The 25,546-nt window shown below is 44.4% G+C and overlaps 1 protein-coding gene across 2 annotated transcripts in view; it reads right to left on the bottom strand.

Annotated features, from left to right (window-relative positions):
- Positions 1-25,546, bottom strand: part of MAP4K3 (mitogen-activated protein kinase kinase kinase kinase 3) — an 831,592-nt gene that overhangs the window by 652,968 nt on the left and 153,078 nt on the right. For both annotated transcript variants that reach the window (XM_040350750.1, XM_040350751.1), the window contains exon 3: positions 767-857. In XM_040350750.1, coding sequence (XP_040206684.1) covers positions 767-857 — 91 coding nt within the window. The remainder of the gene's footprint in view (positions 1-766; positions 858-25,546) is intronic.

The raw sequence follows: 25,546 nt of genomic DNA, 5'->3' as shown, positions 1-25,546 counted from the left end.
GGTTTGGATGGATCCATTTGCATAGCTCTTCACCCCCCGAGGGATTATTTAAAAGAGCTTCTTAGCACATCCTTAGTCGTGACCTTAACCTTAGACACTGGCGAAAAAACGGAGGTACTTTGCTTATGGGAGGGGTTATATAGAGGGGAACTTATCTTTATTGGGTGTGCCAGTGTCCAATCACCTCTGGTGAACTATACAACCCACTATGTAATGATTAAAGGCTCTGTGTCCCTTGGTGTACGATAAAGAAAATAGGCTTGTCCTTAAGTGGTTAAAATCCAGTAAAACACGGTTTCACTCTGCCCATGCTCAGTTGCTCTCCATTTTTAGGCACTGGCAAGTTTGTAGAGGCCGATCTGCTAAAGTGGAATGAAACTCTCCTATCCTTTACAGCCAAGAAAGCTGCTTCTGCTTAATCTGCAAGTGCCATGGTGCTGCACATGTGATCAGTTATGACACCAGCCATTTGATAGTTGACACAAGCAAATGTGAGACAGTTCGCAATCCCAGCATTCCAGGAATGTAACTGTTTTTTTTAAACATTAAATTGATGGGTTTAATTCCGCTTTATTATTTACTGCTGTTCAGGGGCTCTCGGCTTCAGCAAAATGGTAGCCTCCGGCAAGAAGAAACAGGAGCAATGCTGGAGGCAATTTATAGCACACTTATTTTGGTAGCATAATTATTAATATGGAATGCATTATTTTTTATCAACTTGTTATGGGTAATTTTCTGTTTTACATAGGCACATTTAATACTCTACCTCAGATAGCTACCAAAGTATGCAACGATGTTTGTGTGTTTGCAGTCCTTCATCATTATAATTTCCTGCTGCACCACTGCAAAGTCTTCTCCTGCAGAAAATAATACATCAGATTTTTAGTAGGGGAAAGCAAATGCGCATTTACAAAGAATACATACACATTCCTAAAGTGAAACTAAATGGGTTGTAAAGTCAGAAGGTTTTCTATCTTAATGCATTCTATGCATTAAGATAAAAAGCCTTCTGTATGCAGCAGCCCCCCTTAGCCCCACTAATACTTACCTGAGGCCCATCCGAGACTCTCCCTCCTGATTGGCTGAGACACAGCAGTGGTGCCATTGGCTCCCACTGCTGTCAAATTCAGCTAGCCAATCAGGAGAGAGAGGGGGCGGGCCAGATCATGGCTCCATCTCTAAATGGACACAGGCAGCTCTCACTCGGATCGAGTACCCCCATAGCAAGCTGCTTGCTGTGTGGGGCACTCAACAGGAGGGAGGGGCCATGAGCACAGAAGAGGAATCTGAGAAGAGGAAGATCTGGGCTTCTCTGTGCAAATCCACTGCACAGAGCAAGTAAATATAACATGTTTTTTTTTTATATCATTTTTTTTTTTACAATCGCTTTCAATTTTTGTTAAAAAAATAAATAAAAATTATATTCAAATGTGTACTCTTAACTTAAAATGTATATTATTTATTCCAACTGCCTCTTGGGGTGGCTACGTTCATTTGCCATGGTCCAACTATATGTAGGAACGTAACCAACCTATCTTGCTTGCTCCTGAAATGGACTAGGAACTATGGGATTTTTAGTGTGTATAGAGTAGTGCACATATCCATAAGTAATGTGCACTGCTCAATGTTGCAGTTCCACAAATGGAAGTGAAGGGGATAAGGATAGGTTAGGGAGCTCACCAGTGGCGGCCCGTCCATAGGGGGCGCATGGGCGCCGCCCCCCCTCTCCCCAAAGCCAGTAAAAAAAAAAAAAAAAAAAAATGAAAAAAAAAAAATTTTTTTTTGGGCCCTTTAAGAAAAAAAAAAGGTCCTTTAAGACGGTGCATGTTCAGGGTGAGCGCCGGTCAAAGACTCAGAGCACTGCTATAGCATCATTGAAGCGTCATGCCAATGCAGCAGGCAAGACGCTTCATTTGCAGTTTTTTTTAAGCTCTGTGGCTATGTGCTGTGCGCCATGAGCCAATCACTCTCCAGTGTCTCCACTCTCCTCTCTAATTGGGTCCTGCTGCTTCCTCACTGCAGAAGGAAATGGGCAGTGCTTTCCCCAGGGCAGTGTTACTTTCGCTTTTGACTCCAGGAGGACTAAGGTAATTAACTTTATTAAAATACTTTATTTGTCTCATTGTCTGTCCTGTCCAGTGTCCCTGTCCACCCCATCATGTCCAGCACCTTATGCTGTATGCTCAGCCTGTACTGTGATCGGACTGAGAGAGGACAGGAGGGAGGGGGAGGGTGCCGTGCTTCACATCTCCTGTATGTGTGTGAGGGCTTTAGAGTGCCTGCGTCCTGCAGCTGTGCTTTACAAATCTCTTATCTCTGTCTGCCTATCTAATCTATCTGACTGTCCTGCCTGTCCCCTCTCTCTCTCTCTCTCTCTCTCTCTCTCTGTCTGTCTATCTGTTTAATTATCTATCTATCTCTCTATCTATCTATAGCCATATCTATCTATCTATCTATCTATCTATCTATCTATCTCTCCATCTATAGATCTATCTATAGCTCTATCTATCTATCTATCTCTCTATCTATAGATCTATCTATCTCTCTATCTATAGCTCTATCTATCTATCTATCTATCTATCTATCTATCTCTCTTTCTATAGATCTATCTATCTATCTATCTATCTATCTATCTATCTATCTATAGCTCTATCTATCTATAGCTCTATCTATCTATAGCTCTATCTATCTATCTCTCTTTCTATAGATCTATCTATCTATCTATCTATCTATCTATAGCTCTATCTATAGCTCTATCTATCTATCTCTATAGATCTATCTCTCTCTCTCTCTCTCTCTCTATAGATCTATCTCTCTCTCTCTCTCTCTCTATAGATCTATCTCTCTCTCTCTCTCTCTATCTATCTATGTCTCTATCTATCTATGTCTCTATCTATCTATGTCTCTATCTATCTATCTATCTATCTATCTATCTATCTATCTATTAGCTACCTCTGTCTAATTATCTATCTATTTATCTAATTATCTGTCTGTCTTTCTATATCTATCTGTCTGTTTAATTATCTATCTATCTATCTATCTATAGATCTATCTATAGCTCTATCTATCTATCTATCTATCTATCTATCTATCTATCTATCTATCTATCTATCTCTCTATCTATAGATCTATCTATAGCTCTATCTATCTATCTATCTATCTATCTATCTATCTATCTCTCTATCTATAGATCTATCTATCTCTCTATCTATAGCTCTATCTATCTATCTATCTATCTATCTATCTCTCTTTCTATAGATCTATCTATCTATCTATCTATAGCTCTATCTATAGCTCTATCTATCTATCTCTCGATCTATAGATCTATCTATCTCTCTCTATCTATCTATCTCTCTATCTATAGCTCTATGTCTCTATCTATCTATGTCTCTATCTATCTATCTATAGCTCTATCTATCTCTCTCTCTCTATAGATCTATCTCTCTCTCTCTATAGATCTATCTCTCTCTCTCTCTCTCTATAGATCTATCTCTCTCTCTCTATAGATCTATCTCTCTCTCTCTCTCTATCTATCTATGTCTCTATCTATCTATGTCTCTATCTATCTATTAGCTACCTCTGTCTAATTATCTATCTATTTATCTATCTAATTATCTGTCTGTCTATCTATATCTATCTGTCTGTTTAATTATCTATCTATCTATCTATCTATCTATAGCTATCTGCCTAATTATCTATTTATCTATCTAATTATCTATCTATATCTATCTGTCTAATTATCTATCTATCTATCTATCTATCTATCTATCTATAGCTCTATGTCTCTATCTATCTATCTATATATCTATCTATCTATCTATCTATCTATATCTCTATGTCTCTATCTATCTATCTATCTATTTGTCTGTCTATCTAATTATCTATAGCTAGCTGTCTGTCTGATTATCTATCTATCTATCTATCTATATCCATCTAATTATCTATCTATATCTATATATCTGTCTGTTTAATTATCTATCTACAGCTCTATCTCTTTATCTATCTACAGCTCTATCTATCTATCTATCTATCTATCTATCTATCTATCTATCTATCGCTCTCCCTCTCTCTCTCTCTCTCTCTCTCTTTCTCTGTCTCTCTCTATCTGTTTAATTGTCTGTCTATCTATCTATCTATCTATCTATCTATCTATCTATCTATCGCTCTCTATCTAATTATATATCTATATCTGTCTGTCTGATTATCTATCCATCTATCTATCGATCTATCTAATTATCTATATCTATATGTCTGTCTAATTATCTATCTAATTATCTATCTGTATGTCTAATTATCTATCTATCTAATTATCTATAGCTCTATCTCTCTCCCCCTCCCTCCATCTATCTATCTGTTTAATTATCTATTTATCTATAGCTCTATCTAGCTATGTCTCTCTATCTATCTATCTGTCTGTCTGTCTATCTAATTATCTATCTAATTATATATAGCTCTATCTCTCGCTCCCTCCCCCTCCCTCTATCTATCTATCTATCTATCTATAGATATCTGCCTAATTATCTATTTATCTATCTAATTATCTATCTCTATCTATCTATCTATCTATCTATCTATCTATCTATCTATCTATTTGTTTTATTATCTGTCTGTCTATCTATCTATCTGTCTCTCTGTCTGTCTGCAGGTCCCATTGTCTGCGAGTGGCGGGGGGGGGGGGGGGGGTTGACTGGGGTTTTGTTTGCGCCCCCCCAAAAAAATAGAGCACCAGCCGCCACTGGAGCTCACAGAGGACATTACAAGGAGGCAGAAAAACACAGTAAGAAACAATTTAATGAAAAATTGATTACAGGGCTATTATGAATGGGTGTGCATGGATTAGTTTTGGAGAATAAGAAAAAATATTTTTCAAACTAAATTAACAGACATGCAGGGTATTTTAATGTCATCTTTTGCACCGAATATTTCCATAGGAATTCTTAAAAAAAAAGTGAGCAGTGTAAAAAAGCAAGTATTTTTTCCATCCAACTAGAAAGAGCTAATGTATGAAAAACAGACAACATTTTAGTAACATTACTGCCTTCTGCTTTTACTGCTATGATGTACTGTTAGTCTAGGTTCACACTAGAGCTGTGTGATTTATCGTTAAAAAATCTCGATTCAACCCCCCCTCACGATCTTAATACAGCATTTTCATGATTCATTCATGTAACAAGCACAAAGCCATTCTCTGCTCACTCAGCTTTCAAGCCTCATGCACACTGGACGTTAAAATAACATTATAAAAACGGCAGTAGCTTTGCAGTAAACTGTTCAAAGTTTTTTTTTTTTAAGATTTTTTTTTTTTTCAATGGATCAAAAAACATAAAAAAAAACTGGTGAGCAGTGTTTTTGAGTGTTTATCAGCGTTTATCAGCGTTGGAGCGTTTTTATAGCTGAAAATTTTCTCTCAGAACCCACTAGTTTTGGGGTTTTTTTTACTGCTCAAAAACACCACTGCCCAAAACTGCTAATAACAGCCTATGCGTGCATTGACACAGGATAACATGATGGAGAGTTTAATGACTGTAGAAAAAAACATCTGAAGCCAAAAACAGCTGCTGTTAAAACGTGAAAAAACGTCCACTGTACATGAGGCCTCAAGATAAAAAAAAAAATATGTAAAAGCCGGAAAATGTTTATCAACATTTTCAGCCGCTGGGAGAGAACTATAAACAAAGTATCATTTGGTTCTATTAGATCAAAAGGAATGAACTTCAGTCTGCAAATGAGGGCAGTTTAACCACTTAACCGCTTCACAACCAGCCTCCCCAGTTATACTGCGGCAGGCTGGCTCCCCTGGGTGAGCTGTCGTAGCTGTACGACTCCAGTCAAGGTGTAGAAACATCTTAGCAACTAAGGCTGGCCATACATTATCCAATTTTCTTGTACAACCTTCCTTTAGATTTACCAAAACCATATAATATGAGGTCAAACCTAAACACTTTCAATTTGTGGGAGATTAGGCAGGCCCTAGAACTACATAGTTGAAGGCAAATCTAAAGAAATTGAATAAGAAAATTGTATGGTGTATGGCCAGCGTATTAAGAGACACCTGAGCTAAATTTCAAGTGTTGTTGCAAAGGGTCTGAATACGTACACCAATGTGATATTTCATTTTAGTTTAAAAGCCAATTTATTATTACAAACTTGGTGACAAAGACAAATTTGTAACGGATGACTTCTGACACCATGTAGGGCCATCTTAATAGCATCATGGGCCCCTGGGCACACGTAATGCTATGGGGCCCCCTACAAGCCCCAATTTACGCACCTACTTTACAGAGTGTCACTTGTGTCAGCCTATCACTTGCCACTGTTACCTGCCTCCAGATTCAGCATGTCACTTGCCATCGTCACCTGCCACCAGATTCGGCATGTCACTTGCCATTGTCACCTGTCTTCAGATTCAGCGTATCAATTGGCACCCTTCCCCTGCCACCAGATTCAGCGTGTCACTTGCCATCCATCCCCTGCCAATAGATTCAGTGTGTCACTTTCCATCCATCCCCTGTCTGAGAGGCAGAGGAGGGGGGGGGGGGTCTGAGAGGCAGAGGAGGGGGGGGGGTCTGAGAGGCAGAGGAGAGGGGTCTGAGAGGCAGAGGAGAGGGGTCTGAGAGGCAGAGGAGGGGGGTCTGAGAGGCAGAGGAGGCTCATGAGGGGGGGTCTGAGAGGCAATGGAGGGGGGCTGAGACAGACCACATAGCGCTGTCCCTCCTCTGCTCACCCCAGTATGCTGGCATGTATGTACAGCCTAGGTACCTGATGGCCAGCAGTGGCGGCACCGAGTCTCCCTCTAGATCCGGGGGGTGTGCTCGCTGTTCTGCTCCTTGGCAGCCTCCGCCTCCCGCATGTTCTTTTCTACCGGGCTCCCAGCCAGCCTCCGGCCCAGGCCGCACGGCGCACGGTTCCTGGAGCAGAGAGGAGGACCGTGGAGGAATACAAGTTCTGGGAGCTGGGGGGAGGGAGGGGGTGCATGCTCTGTAAGACAGCCCTGCTGCTCCTCGCTGGCCACCGTCCCGATGTCTGCATCATATCAGCGCAAAGATCGGCGGATTACAGGAAACAAGAGCTGAGAGTCAAAGCCGTGCGGGAGGGAGCTGCTTGAAATGTCTGGCCCTGATTGGGCCCTAGGGCGAACGTGGGGCCCCCAGGCTGTGCCCAGGGGTGCCCGCTCAGTAAGACGGCCCTGACACCATGTTACCTTTTCCATTGCTCATTTTAGGTTCTGAACACTGGGATATACAGTATATGATTATGCTCTACATTATACTGCAAGCTACTTATTTCTGTACTACGGTATTATATACTACACATTGCTCCACAAGCTGGTAGAGACATTCCTAAAAAACTTGCAGCTGTTATTGCAGAGAAAGGTGGTTTTACAAAGTATTTACTCAAGGGCACTGAATACAAATGCACACCACACTTCACATATTTGTAAAAAAAAAAATTAAAACCATTTATCATTTTCCTTCCACTTCACAATTATGTGACACTTTGTATTGGTCCATGACATAAAACCCCAATAAAATACATTTACGTTTTTGGTTGACAAAATGTGGAAAATGTCAAGGGGTATGAATACTTTTTCAAGGCACTGTATTTGGTAAGAGGTGATGCCATTTCTATGGTGGAGCACATTTGGGAGATCACCTGAAGCACTGGATTTTGATGAGGCGCATAACTGGAGCATATTACCTCATTGGGACTGATTTTTTCTTTTGAACTGTTGCATTATTTTAAGAATTATGGGACAGTTGATTTATATTCACTTTAATTTAGTATTTTTTGTTTTATTGGTCCACTTAATTACAGTAGGTGCACGCGATATTGTGTCAATCTCGCTCCCTTTCTCGGCGAGATTGAGCACCTACGAGCCCCATCGCGGGAGCCAGCGCCGAGCTGGCTTGCCGCGATGGAGACAGAGCCGTCATAGAAGCGACGGGAGATCCGACTTGGATTCCCGCCAATTCTACACGTGTGCGGCGTTTGTTATGAATCCTGAGGGGGAAGTCCCCGCCGGATTTTAAATAAAAATTCGGCATGGGTTCCCCCCTCAGGAGCATACCGGGCCCTTAGGTCTGTTATGGGTTGTAAGGAGAGCCCCCTACGCCGAAAAAAACGGCGTAGGGGGTCCCCCTACAATCCATACCAGACCCGTATCCAAAGCACGCTACCCGGCCGGTCAGGAAAGGAGTGGGGACGAGCGAGCGCCCCCCCCCCTCCTGAGCCGTACCGGGCTGCATGCCCTCAACATGGGGGGGCTGGGTGCTCTGGGGCAGGGGGGCGCACTGCGGGGCCCCCCCACCCCAGAGCACCCTGTCCCCATGTTGATGAGGACAGGGCCCCTTCCTGACAACCCTGGCCGTTGGTTGTCGGGGTATGCGGGCGGGAGGCTTATCGGAATCTGGGAGCCCCCTTTAATAAGGGGGCCCCCAGATACCGGCCCCCCACCCTAAGTGAATGGATATGGGGTACATTGTACCCCTACCCATTCACCTGGAGGAAAAGTGGTAAAAACACAAATAAAAAACACAGGGTATTAAAATATTTTATTAGTCTGCTCCGGAGGCTCCCCCTGTCTTCTTTAGCTCTTTTACCAGGGGGAGCTTCTTCTTCCGATTTCCGGGGGTCTTCTCCTGCTCTCCGGGGTCTTCACCGCTCTTCTGTGACGTCTTCTCCGCTCCGGGGGGTCTTCCTCTATGTTCGCCGCTCTCCGCTCTTGACTCGGCGCACCCCGGTTCTTCCTCCCGCTGTCCGGTGCCTTCTCCTTCTTCCGCTGTTCTGTGACGTCTTCTCCTCTTCTTCCGCTGTTCTGTGATGTCTTCTACTTCTCCCTTCAGGCCGCTGTGCTGTGACGTCTTCTCTTCTTCTCTTCTCCCGATGCTGACACGTCGCCTCTTCTCGCTGCAATGGCGGGTGCGTGGCTTGCATCGGATTTATATAGGCCTCACAGTCCCATCATGCTCCGGTAGGTACCACGTGGGTAGGTATCACATGGGTAGGTACCAGAGCATGATGGGACTGTGAGGCCTATATAAATCCGACGCAAGCCACGCACCCGCCATTGCAGCGAGAAGAGGCGACGTGTCAGCATCGGGAGAAGAGAAGAAGAGAAGACGTCACAGCACAGCGGCCTGAAGGGAGAAGTAGAAGACGTCACAGAACAGCGGAAGAAGAGGAGAAGACGTCACAGAACAGCGGAAGAAGGAGAAGGCACCGGACAGCGGGAGGAAGAACCAGGGTGTGCAGAGTCAAGAGCGGAGAGCGGCGAACATAGAAGAAGACCCCCCGGAGCGGAGAAGACGTCACAGAAGAGCGGTGAAGACCCCGGAGAGCAGGAGAAGACCCCCGGAAATCGGAAGAAGAAACTCCCCCTGGTAAAAGAGCTAAAGAAGACAGGGGGAGCCTCCGGAGCAGACTAATAAAATATTTTAATACCCTGTGTTTTTTATTTGTGTTTTTACCACTTTTCCTCCAGGTGAATGGGTAGGGGTACGATGTACCCCATATCCATTCACTTAGGGTGGGGGCCGGTATCTGGGGGCCCCCTTATTAAAGGGGGCTCCCAGATTCCGATAAGCCTCCCGCCCGCATACCCCGACAACCAACGGCCAGGGTTGTCGGGAAGGGGCCCTGTCCTCATCAACATGGGGACAGGGTGCTCTGGGGTGGGGGGGCCCCGCAGTGCGCCCCCCTGCCCCAGAGCACCCAACCCCCCCATGTTGAGGGCATGCAGCCCGATACGGCTCAGGAGGGGGGGGGCGCTCGCTCGTCCCCACTCCTTTCCTGACCGGCCGGGTAGCGTGCTTTGGATACGGGTCTGGTATGGATTGTAGGGGGACCCCTACGCCGTTTTTTCGGCGTAGGGGGGCTCTCCTTACAACCCATAACAGACCTAAGGGCCCGGTATGCTCCTGAGGGGGGAACCCATGCCGAATTTTTATTTAAAATCCGGCGGGGACTTCCCCCTCAGGATTCATAACAAACGCCGCACACGTGTAGAATTGGCGGGAATCCGAGTCGGATCTCCCGTCGCTTCTATGACGCGCACGTTGGAATGTGCTGTCACTATTCCAGTGAGTGCGAGATGTCGGCGAGATCTCGGCACCATGTCGGCGAGAATCAGCGCGATGCTGTCGTGCTAAAAACACAATATCACAAACACCTACTGTATGCATATCACTGTGTATATGCACGTTATGACATTAACACACAAAAAAATATGGACCAGTTTATTGAGGCCCCCAACTAGGAATGATGCTCTGTTGGACCTGGTAATCTCAAACCATGCAGAGCTTATTACTAATGTTCAGATAAAGGAACACCTGGGTAGCAGTCATCAAAACATGATTTCATTTGATGTTAGCTGTAAGCAAGAAATACATACAGGAAAGAAAAAAACACTTACGCCCTGTACACATGATCAGTCTAAACCGATGAGAACGGACTGAAGTTCAGTTTCATCGGTCCAAACCGACCGTGTGTGGGCCCCATCAGTCCGTTATCCTTCGGTCCAGAAATGTAGAACTTGCTTTAAAATTGAACTGATGGACTGGTAACCGATAGGTCAAAACCGACGGTTAGTATGCAAAAGCATTGGTTCAAAACCCACGCATGCTCAGAATCAAGTCGACGCATGCTTGGAAGCATTGAACTTCGTCTTTTTCAGCATGTCGTTGTGTTTTACGTCACCGCGTTGGACTCGATCGGTTTTTAAACTGATGGTGTGTAGGCACATCAGACCATCAGTCAGCTTCATCGGTTAACCGATGAAACTGAACTTCAGTCCGTTCTCATCGGTTTATACTGATCGTGTGTACAGGGCCTTAATTTCAAGGAGAGCAAATTTTCCAAGGATGAGGGCTGCTCTCCAGGACTTAGACTGGGAGGGAATATTGGCATCGATAAACACAGAAATAGGAGTTCTTCAAAAAGACTGTTTGTGAACTCACTGCAAAGTATATTCCCATGGGCAAGAAATTTAAAAGGCTAAAAATAGAACCTATGTGGCTCACGGTCAAAGTTAAAAAAGCTATAAACAATAAGAAAAGAGCTTTTAAAAAATATAAAAATGAAGGAACACTAGTGTCTTTTAAATGTTACAAAGAATATAACAGGATATGTAAAAAGGAAATCAAGGATGCAAAAATTCAAAACGAAAGACAGATTGCAAACGATAGTAGGACAAACCCCTAAAAAATTCTTCAAATATATTAATAGTAAAAAGGTCAGGTCTGAGCATGTAGGCCCTTTACAAAATAATCTAGAGTGAGAGACTGGGGACAAAGAGAAGGTTAATTTATTAAATGCTTTCTTGAGCTCTGTGTATACAGTGGAGCTCATGTCCATAATGGGGGTTGTAGTGACAAAGCCCCGAATCCACAATCGCTCAAAAGTGATAGGGTCCAGAAATATTTAGACAGATTAAAGGTGGATAAAGCACCTGGACCAGAAGGCATACACCCACGGATCCTAAAAGAATTGAGCTCTGTAATTTCAAAGCCAGTGTATCTCATTTTTAGGGACTCATTAATGACAGGAACAGTACCACTGGATTGGCGCAGGGCCAATGCGGTGCCCATATTTAAAAAGGGTAAAAAGTCTTTACCAAGTAATTATAGACCGGTTAGTTTAACTTCTATAGTTGGGAAGATACTGGAGAGATTAATAAAAGACCACATAGATGAGTTCTTGCTGGAAAAAAAACTATTTAAGCAACAGACAGCATGGATTCATGAAAGACAGAAGCTGTCAGACAAACCTGATTTCTTTTTATGAAGAGGTAAGTAAAACCTTGGACAGAGGCGTGGCTATGAATGTGGTATACTTGGATTTTGCAAAAGCGTTCGATACAGTTCCGCACACACGGCTGATGTGTAGGGTAAAGTCTACAGGATTGGAAATATCAGTTTGTAAATGGATAGAAATGGATAGAAAACTGGCTAAAAGACAGAATTCAGAGAGTAGTGGTTAATGATTCTTACTCTGAATGGTCTAAGGTTATCAGTGGTGTACCCCAAGGTTCAGTGTTGGGACCCTTACTTTTTAATAATCTTTATAAATGATATTGAGTCTGAGATCAAAAGTAACATTTCTGTCTTGGCAGATGACACCAAACTATGCAGTGGAATAACGTCCTTACAGGATGTCTCCAATTTACAAGCCAACCTCAATGCTCTGTCTGATTGGGCGACTAAGTGGCAGATGAGGTTTAATGTTGATAAATGTAAAGTTATGCACTTGGGGGCTAAGAATATGCATGCATCATACGTACTAGAAGGAGTACAACTGGGGGGATTCGTAGTGGAGAAGGATCTGGGGGTTTTAGTAGATCATAAGCTCAATAATGGCATGCAATGCCAAGCTGCGGTTTCCAAGTCCTTTCTTGTATTGAGAGGTATGGACTCCAGAGACAGAGATATAATTTTGCCCCTGTACAAATCATTAGTAAGACCTCATCTGGAATATGCAGTTCAGTTTTGTGCTCCATTTCTCAAAAAGGATATCAGGGAACTGGAGAAAGTGCAGAGAAGGGGCTGATAAGAGGCATGGAGGAGCTCAGCTATGAGGAAAGATTAGAAGAACTTAATTTATTCACTCTGGAGAAGAGGAGAATAAGGGGGGGGGGATATGATCAACATGTACAAATATATAAGGGGTCCATATAGTGAACTTGGTGTTGAGTTATTCACTTTACGGTCAACACTGAGGACAAGGGGGCACTCTTTACTTGTGTCTTTTTTCAACCTGACTAAATATGTAACTTTTTTTTTTTTTTATCAAATAGAAGTTTATTGAGATAACAACAGATGAACATAAACCGTACAATACATACAATAAAATACATTTACGTTTTTGGTTGTAATGTGACAAAATGTGGAAAATCTCAATGGTTAGGGCCCTTTCACACGGGGCGGATCAGTAATGATCCGCCTCCGTGTGTCCGTACAGCTCAGCAGGGATCCTCCGTAAAATCCCAGCTGAGCTGGCAGCTGACAGGGCGGTCCTTGCACACTGTACAGGGACCGCCCTGTGTTTCCTCCGCTCTCCCCTATGGAGAATCGGATGAACACGGACCATATGTCCATGTTCATCCGATCGGATCCGGCAGACGGAAGAAAAATAGGGTTTTCTTCCGTCCGAAAATGCAAATCTTTGCGGAGGCGGACAAATTACAGGTGTCAGCGGATGGTCATTCGCTGACACCCGTAATCACATAGGGACCCATGTATGTCCCATTTTCATCCGTACTAGACGGATGAAAATGCGGACATACGGTCCGTACGTGTGAAAGAGCCTTTATGAATACTTTTTCAAGGCACTGCACTTTACTTTACATATTAACTAAAATCAGGGCTCGACAAATCCCGGGCGCCAGGTCGCCATGGCGACTAGAAATAGAGTCCTGGCGACTTGGCTTGGAAGGGGGGCAAAAAAAAAAACATTTTTTTTTTGTGAGCTGGTGCCACCTGGTGGTGAGCCGTTGGTATTACAAGTTAAACAGCAATTCTAATGTAATTTTTCACTATTTTCACTGCCATCTTCTTCCCTCTAATTAGAACCCCCAAACATTATATATATATATGTTTTATCCTAACACCCTGGAGAATAAAATGGCGATCATTGCAATACTTTCTGTCATGCCGTATTTGCGCAGCGGTCTTACAAGCGCACTTTTTTGGGAAAAAATTACACTTTTTTTAATAAAAAAATAAGACAACAGTAAAGTTATCCACATTTTTTTTAATATCATGAAAGATAATGTTACGCCGAGTGAATTCATACCCAACATGTCACGCTTCAAAATTGCGTCCGCTCGTGGAATGCCAAAAAAATCTTCATAGGGGATGTTCAAAAAAATCTACAGGTTGCATGTTTTGAGTTAGAGGAGGTCTAGGGCTAGAATTATTGCTCTCGCTCTACCAATCGCGGTGATACCTCACATGTGTGGTTTGAACACCGTTTACATATGCAGGCGCTGCTCACGTATGTGTTCGCTTCTGTGCGCAAGCTCGTCGGGACGGGGCGCGTTTTCTGGCTCCTAACTTTTTTAGCTGGCTCCTAGATTCCAAGCAAATTTGTCAACCCCTGAACTAAATCATACACCACACTTTAGGGTTATTATCTGATCAAAACAATAATTGGACAACTAATCGATTATCAAAATGATCGTTAGTTGCAGCCCTACTGGTCTCCCACAGTACACAGAACATGAAAATGAAATTATTTTAGTAAATATAAACTGCCAAATACCTTTTTCTCATCAGCAGTACATCGTGAGATGTTCAAAGCTTGGGATATTTTTTTATAACCTAGCCCTGCTTTAAACTCCTTCGCAACTTTATCCCTGACCTGTCTGGTGTGTTCCTTGGCCTTCATGATGCCGTTTGCTCATTAAGGTCCTCTAACAAACCTATGTGGGCTTCACAGAACAGCTGTATTTATACAGAGATATACTGAGATTGAATTACACACAGGTAGACTCTATTTACTAATTAGGTAACTTCTGAAGGTAATTGGTTCCACTAGACTTTAGTAAGGGGTATTAGAGTAAAGGGGGCCGAATACAAATGCACGCCACACTTGTCACATATTTATTTGTAAAAAATGTTGCAAACCATTTATCAGTTTCCTTCCACTTCACAATTATGCGCCACTTTGTGTTGGTCTACTCCATCACATAAAATCCCTATAAAATCCCTTTACGTTTTTGGTTGTAAGTAACACGACAAAATGTGGAAAATTTCAAAGGGTATTAATACTTGTTCAAGGTAGTGTGTGTGTATATACCATATATATATATATGAGAGAGGGATAGATATATAAAAGGCAGTTTATTTATAAATACCTATATGCAGGGATAAATATAAATAGCCAACTATATGGTTAGGGAGCGAACTCTCTAACCCCCTTTGAGAATAACAGACAAAAGAGATATATTGTATATACACTATTACAGGGTAAATCTGGTAAATATCAGACTTGGATTACATTTTAATTTAAAGAAAAATTAAAGACTGTTTTCCCGATTTTAAGACAGAACTGCAATATATTATATGATGGTCATACGAAAAGAATGGCTTACTTCAAAAAAAAATTTTTTTTTAGAGCGTTCGTTTTATTTTCTAATCGTTCGTGGGATCAAATGAACGTTCTTTTTGACTACAGTGATGTGAAAATTGGAAGGAGCAGAATAGAAAACTTCTTGGTCAAAAGAAATTTTCAGACAGTGTATGAAATTAAAACTGAAAATAGAAGGCAGTGCAGCGCAAACCAAAAAAGATGAATGATATAAAAATGGATAATGGATAATAAATAAAAAATGTTTAAATAAACTATGTGAAAGTCCAAAGAAAAAATCATGTGACCAAATTCATAGAAAACTCCACCACGTGTGTTATAGTACACCAAGGATTCAAGACGTGATCCCTCCACCATTGAAGATGGGTACTCTCACCTCAGCTTTTGACCCCTGTTTTACCAGAAGCTCAAATGGGCTTTTGGAATTCAATTGGAAAACCGGATAACACAATGATGTTTGATAATCTTCAAGATGACCAGGAAGCACAATTATACTCAGTGTAGCCGGCAAAAACATGAACCGGAACATGCAGAGAGATATAAAGTAACATCTAAGAGCTTCCGTTGGGTTCAAATGAATTTAATTCAGTGTAAAACGTACAGGCTACTCACATATTAGCTGATAAAATTAGGCATTGGAAACATGGCATTACAGCAGCAACGAGTGTATGGGACCACAGCGAGCGACGTGATAAGAAGACTCCTGACCCCCGGACACGTTGCGTTTGACAACTTCCTCAGCAGGGCGGAGCCTTCCACGTCACATCCTCATCTTTAAATATACTGCCATCCGTCACGGCAACCTTCCTACAACTAACGTGACCACGCGGTGCGGCACGTCCCGCGTCACGTGTTGTTATTGTAAAGCTTTATTGTTCGACAATCAAAGCTACAACAGGGAAAGAAAAAACCTTTACGCCATCTTGTGGCCGAAAAAGAATATTACTAATTGCAAATACATTAAAATAGAAAGTAGTCGGGGGGCGTGGCCGGATGTGATCGAGGCTAGATGTGTCTGCTCAGAGCTCCGGCTGCCATCCGCTACATCCATCCTGATTATTGCGGCCAGACAGAGCGATTGACACTGTGGTGAGGTAGCCTGGCTGGGTGAAGCACAGGGGATCACGGGGATGTCCTCTTCGGCGGCTAAGAAAAAGGAGAAGCAAAGATCTCAGCCTCCGAAGGAGCTGCGGCAGCTCCGTTCTCAGGGCAGCATGGCGACTGGCTCCGCCCACACCTCCTCGGTCTCCAACTCCTATGCCCAGCGCGCCTCTTTTCTCCTGGGCAAAATGGCGCTGCAGCAGGACGCTCCGATGCCGACACCTGAGGGGTCTTCCCCTGTCTCCCAGGACGTTGAGGTGGATGCAGTGGCGATCACAGGTCCCATCCTGGAGGCCATAGCTGCCTCAAAGACTGAATTGGTGAGTCGCATAGATTGCCTGGCGACCGAATGTAACCTCATCCGCCATGATCTGGACAAGATCAGGGGACGGCTGACTGCTGCTGAGGACCGTATCTCAGGGGTGGAAGATGTATCCCACACACATGCCTCTCAACTAGCGGAGCTGCATGACATGGTCCAGTCCCTACAACACCGTGCGGACGATACTGAGGACAGGCAAAGACGCAATAATATCCGCGTGGTAGGCCTGCTTGAGGGAGCAGAGGGACAGTCTAAGGCCATCTTTGCTGAGGGCTTTCTTTAAGACCCTGCTGGGCCTGGGGGATCTCCCTCCCACATATGTAGTTGAACGGGCCCATAGAGTACCAACTGCGGCTCGGCCATCGGGTGCTCCTCCCAGACCATTCCTGGTCCGGTTTCTCAACTATAGAGACCGTGACATGTTGCTTGCCGAGGCAAGGAAACACAAGGAGCTGAGGTATGACAACGCCAGGATCATGCTTTTCCCTGACTTCTCGGCGGAGACTCAGAAACGCTGGCGCTCCTTCATGGATGTGAAGAGACGACTCAGAGAAAGGGAGCTAAAATACAGCATGCTGTATCCCAGCCGTCTCCGTGTGCAGTTCAAGGGGTCGGTGAAATTCTTTGACAACCCGCAAGATGCCTGTGAATGGTTGGATCGGTCGCGGTGAGGCCTGCAGTGCGTTCCTGATCGTTGCCTCGGATGGGTTCATCAACGCTCCGTGAGGGTGCCCCTGATTCTACAGTTCTGCTCACCTACGGTAAAGCCTTTTCATGTTGGTTCCCCCTTCTTCATTGTTAAGTTTTGATCATTCATTTTTTATCCTAAATGTTTTATTTTTTATATATAATGGGGAGGGGAGGGGGGGAAGAGTTTTCTTATTGGGAATCCTTGCCGCCAGATTTCCCTGACATGAACCTTGGTGGGACACGTTCACTTGTCACGATCTGCTGGACCTCCTGAGGGACTTGACCACCAGGCCCTTGTTATATCTATTTTTTCACGTGGCCGCAATCTAACTGCATTTGATCAGCCACTGGGGCTCTGGCGATGGGCACAAGTTTTCTTTTCTTTTATGTGCACGTCTATGCCGAACTATCGACACTTATGGTGGAACTCTGACAGGTTTGTTTGTTACAGGGTTGAAGCTGCATACCGGACAGTTTATGTTTTTGTTTCTGGTATAATGGCAGGGGGGGAGGGGGGAGGGGAGGGTTGTTGACCATCACCATGGGACCTTTTTTATATTCTGCACCTTTGATATTCACGAACAATATGGCCTGTTGCAGGTTGCCCTTGCCCATTTTTTACTATGCAATAGTCATGTCTGTGAGAATGTATTGTTTTGAATTGCACAATGGATAGTCGAATTAAGATACTTTCATGGAATGTCAGGGGTTTGAATAATAAATTCAAGAGGGCGGCGATCTTTCAATACCTTAAACAAGTCAAGCCACATATTGTCCTCCTTCAGGAGACACATCTGGAGGGTAGTAAGATCCTAGCACTGCGCAAGAACTGGATACAGAGGGCGGTTCACTCCACCTATTCCTCCTATTCTAGGGGGGTTTCAATTTTGATTAGCAAGGCTGTGCAGTGTGTGATTCACCAGGTATTTACTGACCCTGGAGGGCGATACGTGGCACTCCTCTTGAATTTATCGGTTCATAAGCTTTTATTGGTAAATGTATATGTGCCTCCTCCCTTTCAAGCTAAGTTGTTATATGATCTGTTGGTGACACTGGGCCCTTATTTGCATGTCCCGATGCTGCTCATGGGAGATTTTAATGCCATCCTTGATCCGGCACTGGACTCCTCCAATGCTGCTAGGACGGCCTCGGGGGATCTCGGTTCCTGGGTCTCGGTGGCGGGAATGACGGAACTGTGGAGATGGAAACACCCGGGTGTCATCTCTTACTCTCACTTATCATCTGCACATAGGTCATCAGCTAGGATAGACTTGGCGTTTGGCAATGCTCATATCTTGCAAAATGTGTGCAGGATGGAGTACTTGGCCGGGGGCTCCTCAGACTACAACCCACTTATGGCCACCTTAGCCTTTCCAGACCGGGGGACGAGGGGGGGCTGGAGACTGTCACCAGGCTGGTTGATGGAGGATCAGGTACTAGAACACCTTAAAACTTCCATGGCCACTTACTGGGAGTCCAACGAGGGCTCGGCTGAACCTCCGGTGGTGTGGGATGGTTTCAAGGCAGCGACCAGGGGGGAGTGTATCTCGGCCATTAAGGCAGCCAGGAGGGACCACAATCAGGAATCTGAAATCCTGACGGCTAAAGAACGGGAGAGTGCTAAAACATATGCAGACTCTCCCTCAGAGGCCAATTATGTATCCCTACTGGAGGCTAGGCGCGCAGTAGCCTTACATTTCTCAGATCTAGCACACACTGAGGTAAAAAGGAAGGCGGAGACCATCTTTGCAGAAGGGGACAAACACGGTAAGCTCCTGGCTAATCTTGCCGCGGATCCGAAAACGACAGTCAGTGTGCCTGTGGTGAGGGGGAGGGGAGGGGCCCTGGTTACTGATCCCGCGGAAGTACTAGATGAATTTGTGAGTTATTACTCGGCTCTGTACTCGCCCATCTCGGCATATGACTCTGCTGGTTTGGACGAGTTGTTGAGGGGAGTTGCTATGCCCCGTCTGTCGGACGAGGATGCTGAGTCCCTGGATAAGCCCATTTCGGTTCTTGAGATAGAGGCAGCAATGCAGGCGTTTCCTCCACAGAAGGCGCCGGGACCGGATGGTTTCCCGGCGGACTTCTACAGGACCTATAAATCCCTGTTGGCACCTAGACTGAACCTGCTCTTTAGACACTGTTGGGAGTCGGGGGCCTTACCGGAGTCCATGATGGAGGCATATATGGTGCTCCTATTGAAACCAGGCAAAGACCCGATGGAGTGCTCATCCTATAGGCCTATTGCTTTGCTTAACATGGACCTCAAGATTCTTACTAAGGTCTTGGCGTCGAGATTGGCTGGGGTCATTTCGACCCTAGTGGATGTTGACCAAACAGGTTTCATGCCAGGTATGTCGACGGACACAAACTTGAGAAGGCTGTTCACGCATCTCCAATTGGATAATGCTGATTGCCCGGCTAAGGTGATTGTTTCCATCGACATAGAAAAAGCTTTCGATTCCGTAGATTGGCAGTACATGCACAAAGTCTTAGAGGAAATGGGGTTTGGTCCCGGTTACCGTAAATGGATTAAGTTGCTATATGCAAACCCCCGAACGGCTGTTCGGCTGGGTTTTAAGGTATCTCCATTCTTTCAAATTGGTAGGTATAATATGGGAACGCTACTCCATCATCAAAGAATATGAAAAATCACATTGAAAAAACAAAACACTGGGAAAATTCACACCCACACCCCACTATGGTTCAACAAACGCCTACCTGAGTTAGAATCTCTCAGACTCGACAGTATGGGCTACACATGGCATAATATACCTCCATCAGGTGTTATCTAACTCCAGAATCATGCAGTTTCAAGTACTTAAGGAAGAATATACACTCCCTAACCAGATCGCCTTTAAGTATCTACAACTGCTCCATGCATTGAAAACACAATTACCAAATATGGAAGTAGTGTCAGATTCTCCCCCTGTTCTGGATGTAACAATGGGAGAGGAACCCTCTAAACTCATATCGACCCTGTATCTAAAGATCAGAAACCGTAGTTCAAATGCCATTGCACAAAAGGCAAAAATGGAATGGGGGAAAAAGACATAGGCCCTACGGAGGAGGAAGACTGGGATGAAATATTGGAAGGGACCAGGCTGACGTCCCCCAAGTTATCGGACAGACTGACACAAAGCCTACCTGACTCCCCTAAAAAAGGCGAAATTCCTCCATACTTATGACCCGACATGCCATTTGTGCCACGCAGCACCTGGAACGTTCTTCCATCTCATATGGAGCTGCCCAAACATTGACATACTGGACGCAGATTGTCCAGTTTTTACATGACAATATGGGTTCCCCAGTGGTATTGGACCCCAAACGATGTCTTTTGAGACTTCTGCCAGACGTAGAAATTGACAAATACCAAGCTACATTTCTAAATTAAATTCTGTTTATGGCCAGTAAGGGCATAGCCCAAGGTATGGATGCAGGCTCAGCCTCCCTCCATACGCCAATGGAAGAGGGACGTTAACCACTTAAGCCCCTGACCATATTGCTGGTCAAAGACCAGGCCACTTTTTGCTATTCAGCACTGCGTCGATTTAACTGACAATTGCGCGGTCGTGCAACGTGGCTCCCAAACAAAATTTGCATCTTTTTTTCCCCACAAATAGAGCTTTCCTTTGGTGGTATTTGATCACCTCTGCGGTTTTTAGTTTTTGCGCTATAAACAGAAATAGAGCGACAATTTTGAAAAAAATATATATTTTTTACTTTTTGCTATAATAAATATCCCCCAAAAATATATAAAAAAACTATTTGTTTCCTCAGTTTAGGCCGACACCTATTCTTCTACATATTTTTCATTAAAAAAAATCGCAATAAGCGTTTGATTGGTTTGTGCAAAAGTTATAGCGTTTACAAAATAGGGGATAGTTTTATGGCATTTTTGTTAATATTTTTTTTTATTAGTAATGGCGGCGATCAGCGATTTTTATCGGTACTGCGACATTATGGCGGACACTTCGGACACTTTTGACCCATTTTTGGGACCATTGGCATTTTTATAGCGATCAGTGCTATAAAAATGCATTGATTACTATAAAAATGCCACTGGCAGGGAAGGGTTTAACACTAGGGGGCGAGGAAGGGGTTAAGTATGTTCCCTGGGTGTGTTCTAACTGATAGGGGGGGGTGGACTGACTTGGGGAAATGACTGATCGCTGTTCATACATTGTATGAACAGACGATCAGGCAGGCATTTCTCCCCCTGACAGGACCGGGAGCTGTGTATTTACACACACAGCTCCCGGTTCTCGCTCTGTAATGAGCGATCGCGGGTGCCCGGCGGTGATCGCGCCCGCCGGGCACGCGCGTCGGGAGCAGGGACGAGCGGGGGGCGCGCGCCCCTATTGGCTGTATGGCGAGATGACGTAGATCTAGGTGATCTCACCCAGCAGAGCAGACCTGCCGCCGTATAACTACGGCGGCTGGTCAGCAAGCAGTTAATGATGCACTTCAATTAAAAAAATTAGTCTATGCCCATAGAAAGTGCGCGCATGGGTACTCAAAGGTGTAGGATAGATAGTTAGAGGATGGAGAAACATGTGCCTAAAATAATCCAAGCCCAGCAGACAGGCATATGAAAGTAGAAAGTGACTGTCCTATGAAGGTGTTAACCATGAAAATCTTAATCAGAACTGTCTATACCCTCATAAACCTGTGCCTTAACATGTATGTACAAAGAATCCCACACAAAATGACTGTTATAATGTACTGTTTTATTATTCTACATAAGCAACTACTTTGTAAAATGACTTGTATCCAAATAAAGTTGGCTTTTTCCAATAAAAAAAAAATCTCTTTATTTTTTCTGAGAAATCCTCACTTCCTGTTCTTGTGTCTGTAACTCAACACAGTAATGCAAGGCTTTCTCCCTGGTGTGGAGTGTCGTGCTCGACCCCTCCCCTGGAATACAGGAGAGTCAGGACGCTCTCTACGTTGCAGAGAAAGGAGCTGTGTGTTAGTGGGTGTCCTGACTCTCTTGTAGTCCAAGGCAGGGGGCGAGCACGACTCTCCACACCAGGGAGAAAGCCTTGCATTATTGTGTGGAGTTATAGACAGAAGAACAGGAAGTGAGGATTTCTCAGAAGAAATAAGGACATTTAAAAGCAAAATCAAAGGATTAGGTAAGTGAAGGAGGACTGCACTAAGGTAAAGGAAGCTATTTAGGATTTTTTTTTTTTACCTTTGCAACCCCTTTAAGAGCTGTAATTTCTTAAAGCGGTCCTCCACCCTAAAGTGGAGTCCCGCTGATCGGAACCCTCCCCCCCTCCGGTGTCACTTTTGACACCTTTCAGGGGGGAGGGGGGTGCAGATACCTGTCTAAAGACAGGTATTTGCACCCACTTCCGGCCACACGATACGGGCGAAAGACGGGCATTCCGTCACATCCCGTCTGTCGCCCGTTGTGTGCTGGGAACACTCGGCTCCCAGCACACAGCGTGTGAGCCAATCGGCGGGCGCAGCGCGACTCGCGCATGCGCCGTAGGGAACCGGGCAGTGAAGCCGCAGCGCTTCACTTCCTGGTTCCCTCAGCGTGGATGGCGGGGGAGCAGCAGAGTGACGAGCGATCGCTCGTGCTCTGCTGCGATCGGCGCTGGACTCCAGGACAGGTAAGTGTCCTAATATTAAAAGTCAGCAGCTGCAGTATTTGTAGCTGCTGACTTTTAATATTTTGTTCCCATGGCACATCCGCTTTAACACATCCTCCAATTTGGATGTACATACTCTCAAAATTAAACCTGAGAATGTGCACTTTCATCCCATATTCATTATATAACTATAGCTTGAAGGTGTTTTGGTAAACAAATACCTGAACAAAACTACAATTTGTGCGTGTCCAAATATATATGGACCTGACTGTATTTAAACACTCTGGGGCAGATCCACAAAGAAGTTAGGCTGGCGTATCTATTGATACGCCGCGGAACTTCTAGTTTGCTCTGGTGTATCTTTGTTTTGTATCCACATCTGAAGCTGTGCTAGATCCGACTGGCGTACGTCTTAGTACGCTGTCGGATCTAAAGTGCAAATTGGCTAGATACGGCGATCCACGAACGTACGTCCGGCACATTTTTTTACGTTGTTTCCGTAAGGCTTTTTTCGGCGTATAGTTACCCCTGCTATATGAGGTGTATCCTATGTTAAGTATGGCCGTCGTTCCCGCGTCGAAATGTAAAAATTATACGTCGTTTGCGTAAGTCGTTCGCGAATAGGGCTTTGCGTAGAATGAATTTCGCGCATGCGCACTGGGATACCCCCACGGACGGCGCATGCACCGTTCAGAAAAAACGTCATTTATGTCGGGCCAAGACGTATTAACATAAAACACGCCCCCATCTCACCCATTTGAATTGAGCGCCCTTACTCCAACACAGATACACTATGCCGCCGTAACTTACGGCGCAAATTCTTTGAGAATACGGGAAATACGCTGGTAAGTTACGGCGGCGTAGTGTATCCGAGATACACTACACCGGCTGGAAAGAAGCGCCGCGCTTCGTGGATCTGGCCCTCTGTGTGTGTGTGTGTGTGTGTGTGTGTATGTATATGTATATATATATATATATATGTGTGTGTATATATATATATATATATATATATATATATATATATATATATATATATACACACATATACACACACACACACTTCTGCACTGTGCTGGAAAGTCAAAATTCTGCCATACGTTTCATAGTTTTGGTTTATCATGAAAACGGGGAAAACAGCATGTTAATCAGGGTAGTCATGAAGAGCCTTTGGGCTCTTCAAGCTTAAAAGAATACTTCAATGTCTGTTCTGTAGGATTCCAGCAATATGTTTGTTACCATGGAGACAAGCAGCTGTCTTATTTCTGTGCTTGCAGGAGCTAGAAATCAGTGCGCCTACTTGGCGTACTTGATTTTTATCATAATGTTAACAAGGCTGGCTTACAGTGTACATTAATGCTCCTGTGCGCTGTGTGGAGATATGTTGTAGACTTAGAGCATACACTGAATTCCTTCCTGTATTCTTTTAACCTCTTCTTGCTGGCTGTACTCATATATGCAGCCTCTTGGCAGGTGGTATTTAACGCAGAGAAGTCGCCCCAGAATTAAACATTTCTCTGCTGTGAGATGCCTACTTGCGATCGGGAGCTTTCTGATGTGATTGGCTGTGATGTGCCCACCCCTCCCTCCCTACATTTAGAACCTCTTAAAGAGGAAGTAAACCCTGATGGGTTTTATGTCCTCTTTCCCCCCTGCAAAGTAAAACCATAATGGGCTAGTATGCCTCGTGTACTAGCCCATTATGTGCCACTTACCTGGGAACGCTGTCCCTGCTGGTGGCCGCATCCATCTTCGCTCCTCTTCCTTCTGGGGCATGCACACATACACAGTGAAGGTCCTGACTTTTCAAATTTCCACAACACAATGATGTATGCATGGCAGTAGAGATTAGGGATCAGCTCAGATGTATTTGGACCCCTGTCCGAACCCACCCGAGTGAGCCTGCCAGAAAGCAGTCACTGTACTGGGCCAATCACAAGAGACTGAGGCATTCCCTGCCCTGAAGTTGCACATATACATGTAAAAGAAAAAGATGGGAATGGTGGTATATGTGGGAGAGTTGAGCTGCCAAGTAATAATCCTGTAAATCAGGAACACTCCTCCCATATCCGCAGGGTTCTTCAGAACATGCCAGGCCAGTTTATCTCTGCCATTTCCCCATACAAATGAGTTTAGAATGGCTTCCACTTGTTTAAGGATTTTTAAAGGGATATAGAGAGGAGTATGCCAAACCATATACAGTATTTTGGGTAACAAAATCATTTTTATTATATTTATACGTCCCATCACCCCTAGTGGCAACCTGGACCATGTCTGGGTTTTGGACTTTATTAAGTCAAATAAGGGTGTGACATTCATGTGTGTGTAGTCCGTTGAAGTCCTAGTGATCTCTACCCCCAAGTACTTAATTTTTGATACCCTAGATCGGGGCTCAAAATTTCAAGTCTTGAGCCACTAGCCAGGCCTCAAGGGTTACTCGCCACTAGTTGCCCCACCCAACCCCTACCCCGCCCCCAATTCTCCCGCTAATTACGCACTTATAAATTATCTTGTAAAATGTTTTATGCAGAATTAAGTTGCAAAAATAAATATTAACAACAACTTTATCAGTTCTTCTCAGCACAGCCTCACCTGTGCCCATCAATGCAGCCTCACCGTGCCCACCATTGCAGCCTCACCGTGCCCACCATTGCAGCCTCACCGTGCCCACCATTGCAGCCTCACCGTGCCCACCATTGCCGATTCACTTTGCCCCCTTTGCTGATTCGCTTTGCCGATTCACTTT

The sequence above is a fragment of the Rana temporaria genome, chromosome 4 (assembly GCF_905171775.1).
Source record: "Rana temporaria chromosome 4, aRanTem1.1, whole genome shotgun sequence".
NCBI classification, from domain to species: domain Eukaryota; kingdom Metazoa; phylum Chordata; class Amphibia; order Anura; family Ranidae; genus Rana; species Rana temporaria.
Note: the sequence above shows the minus strand (reverse complement) of the source record. Positions and strands in the feature narration are given on the sequence as shown.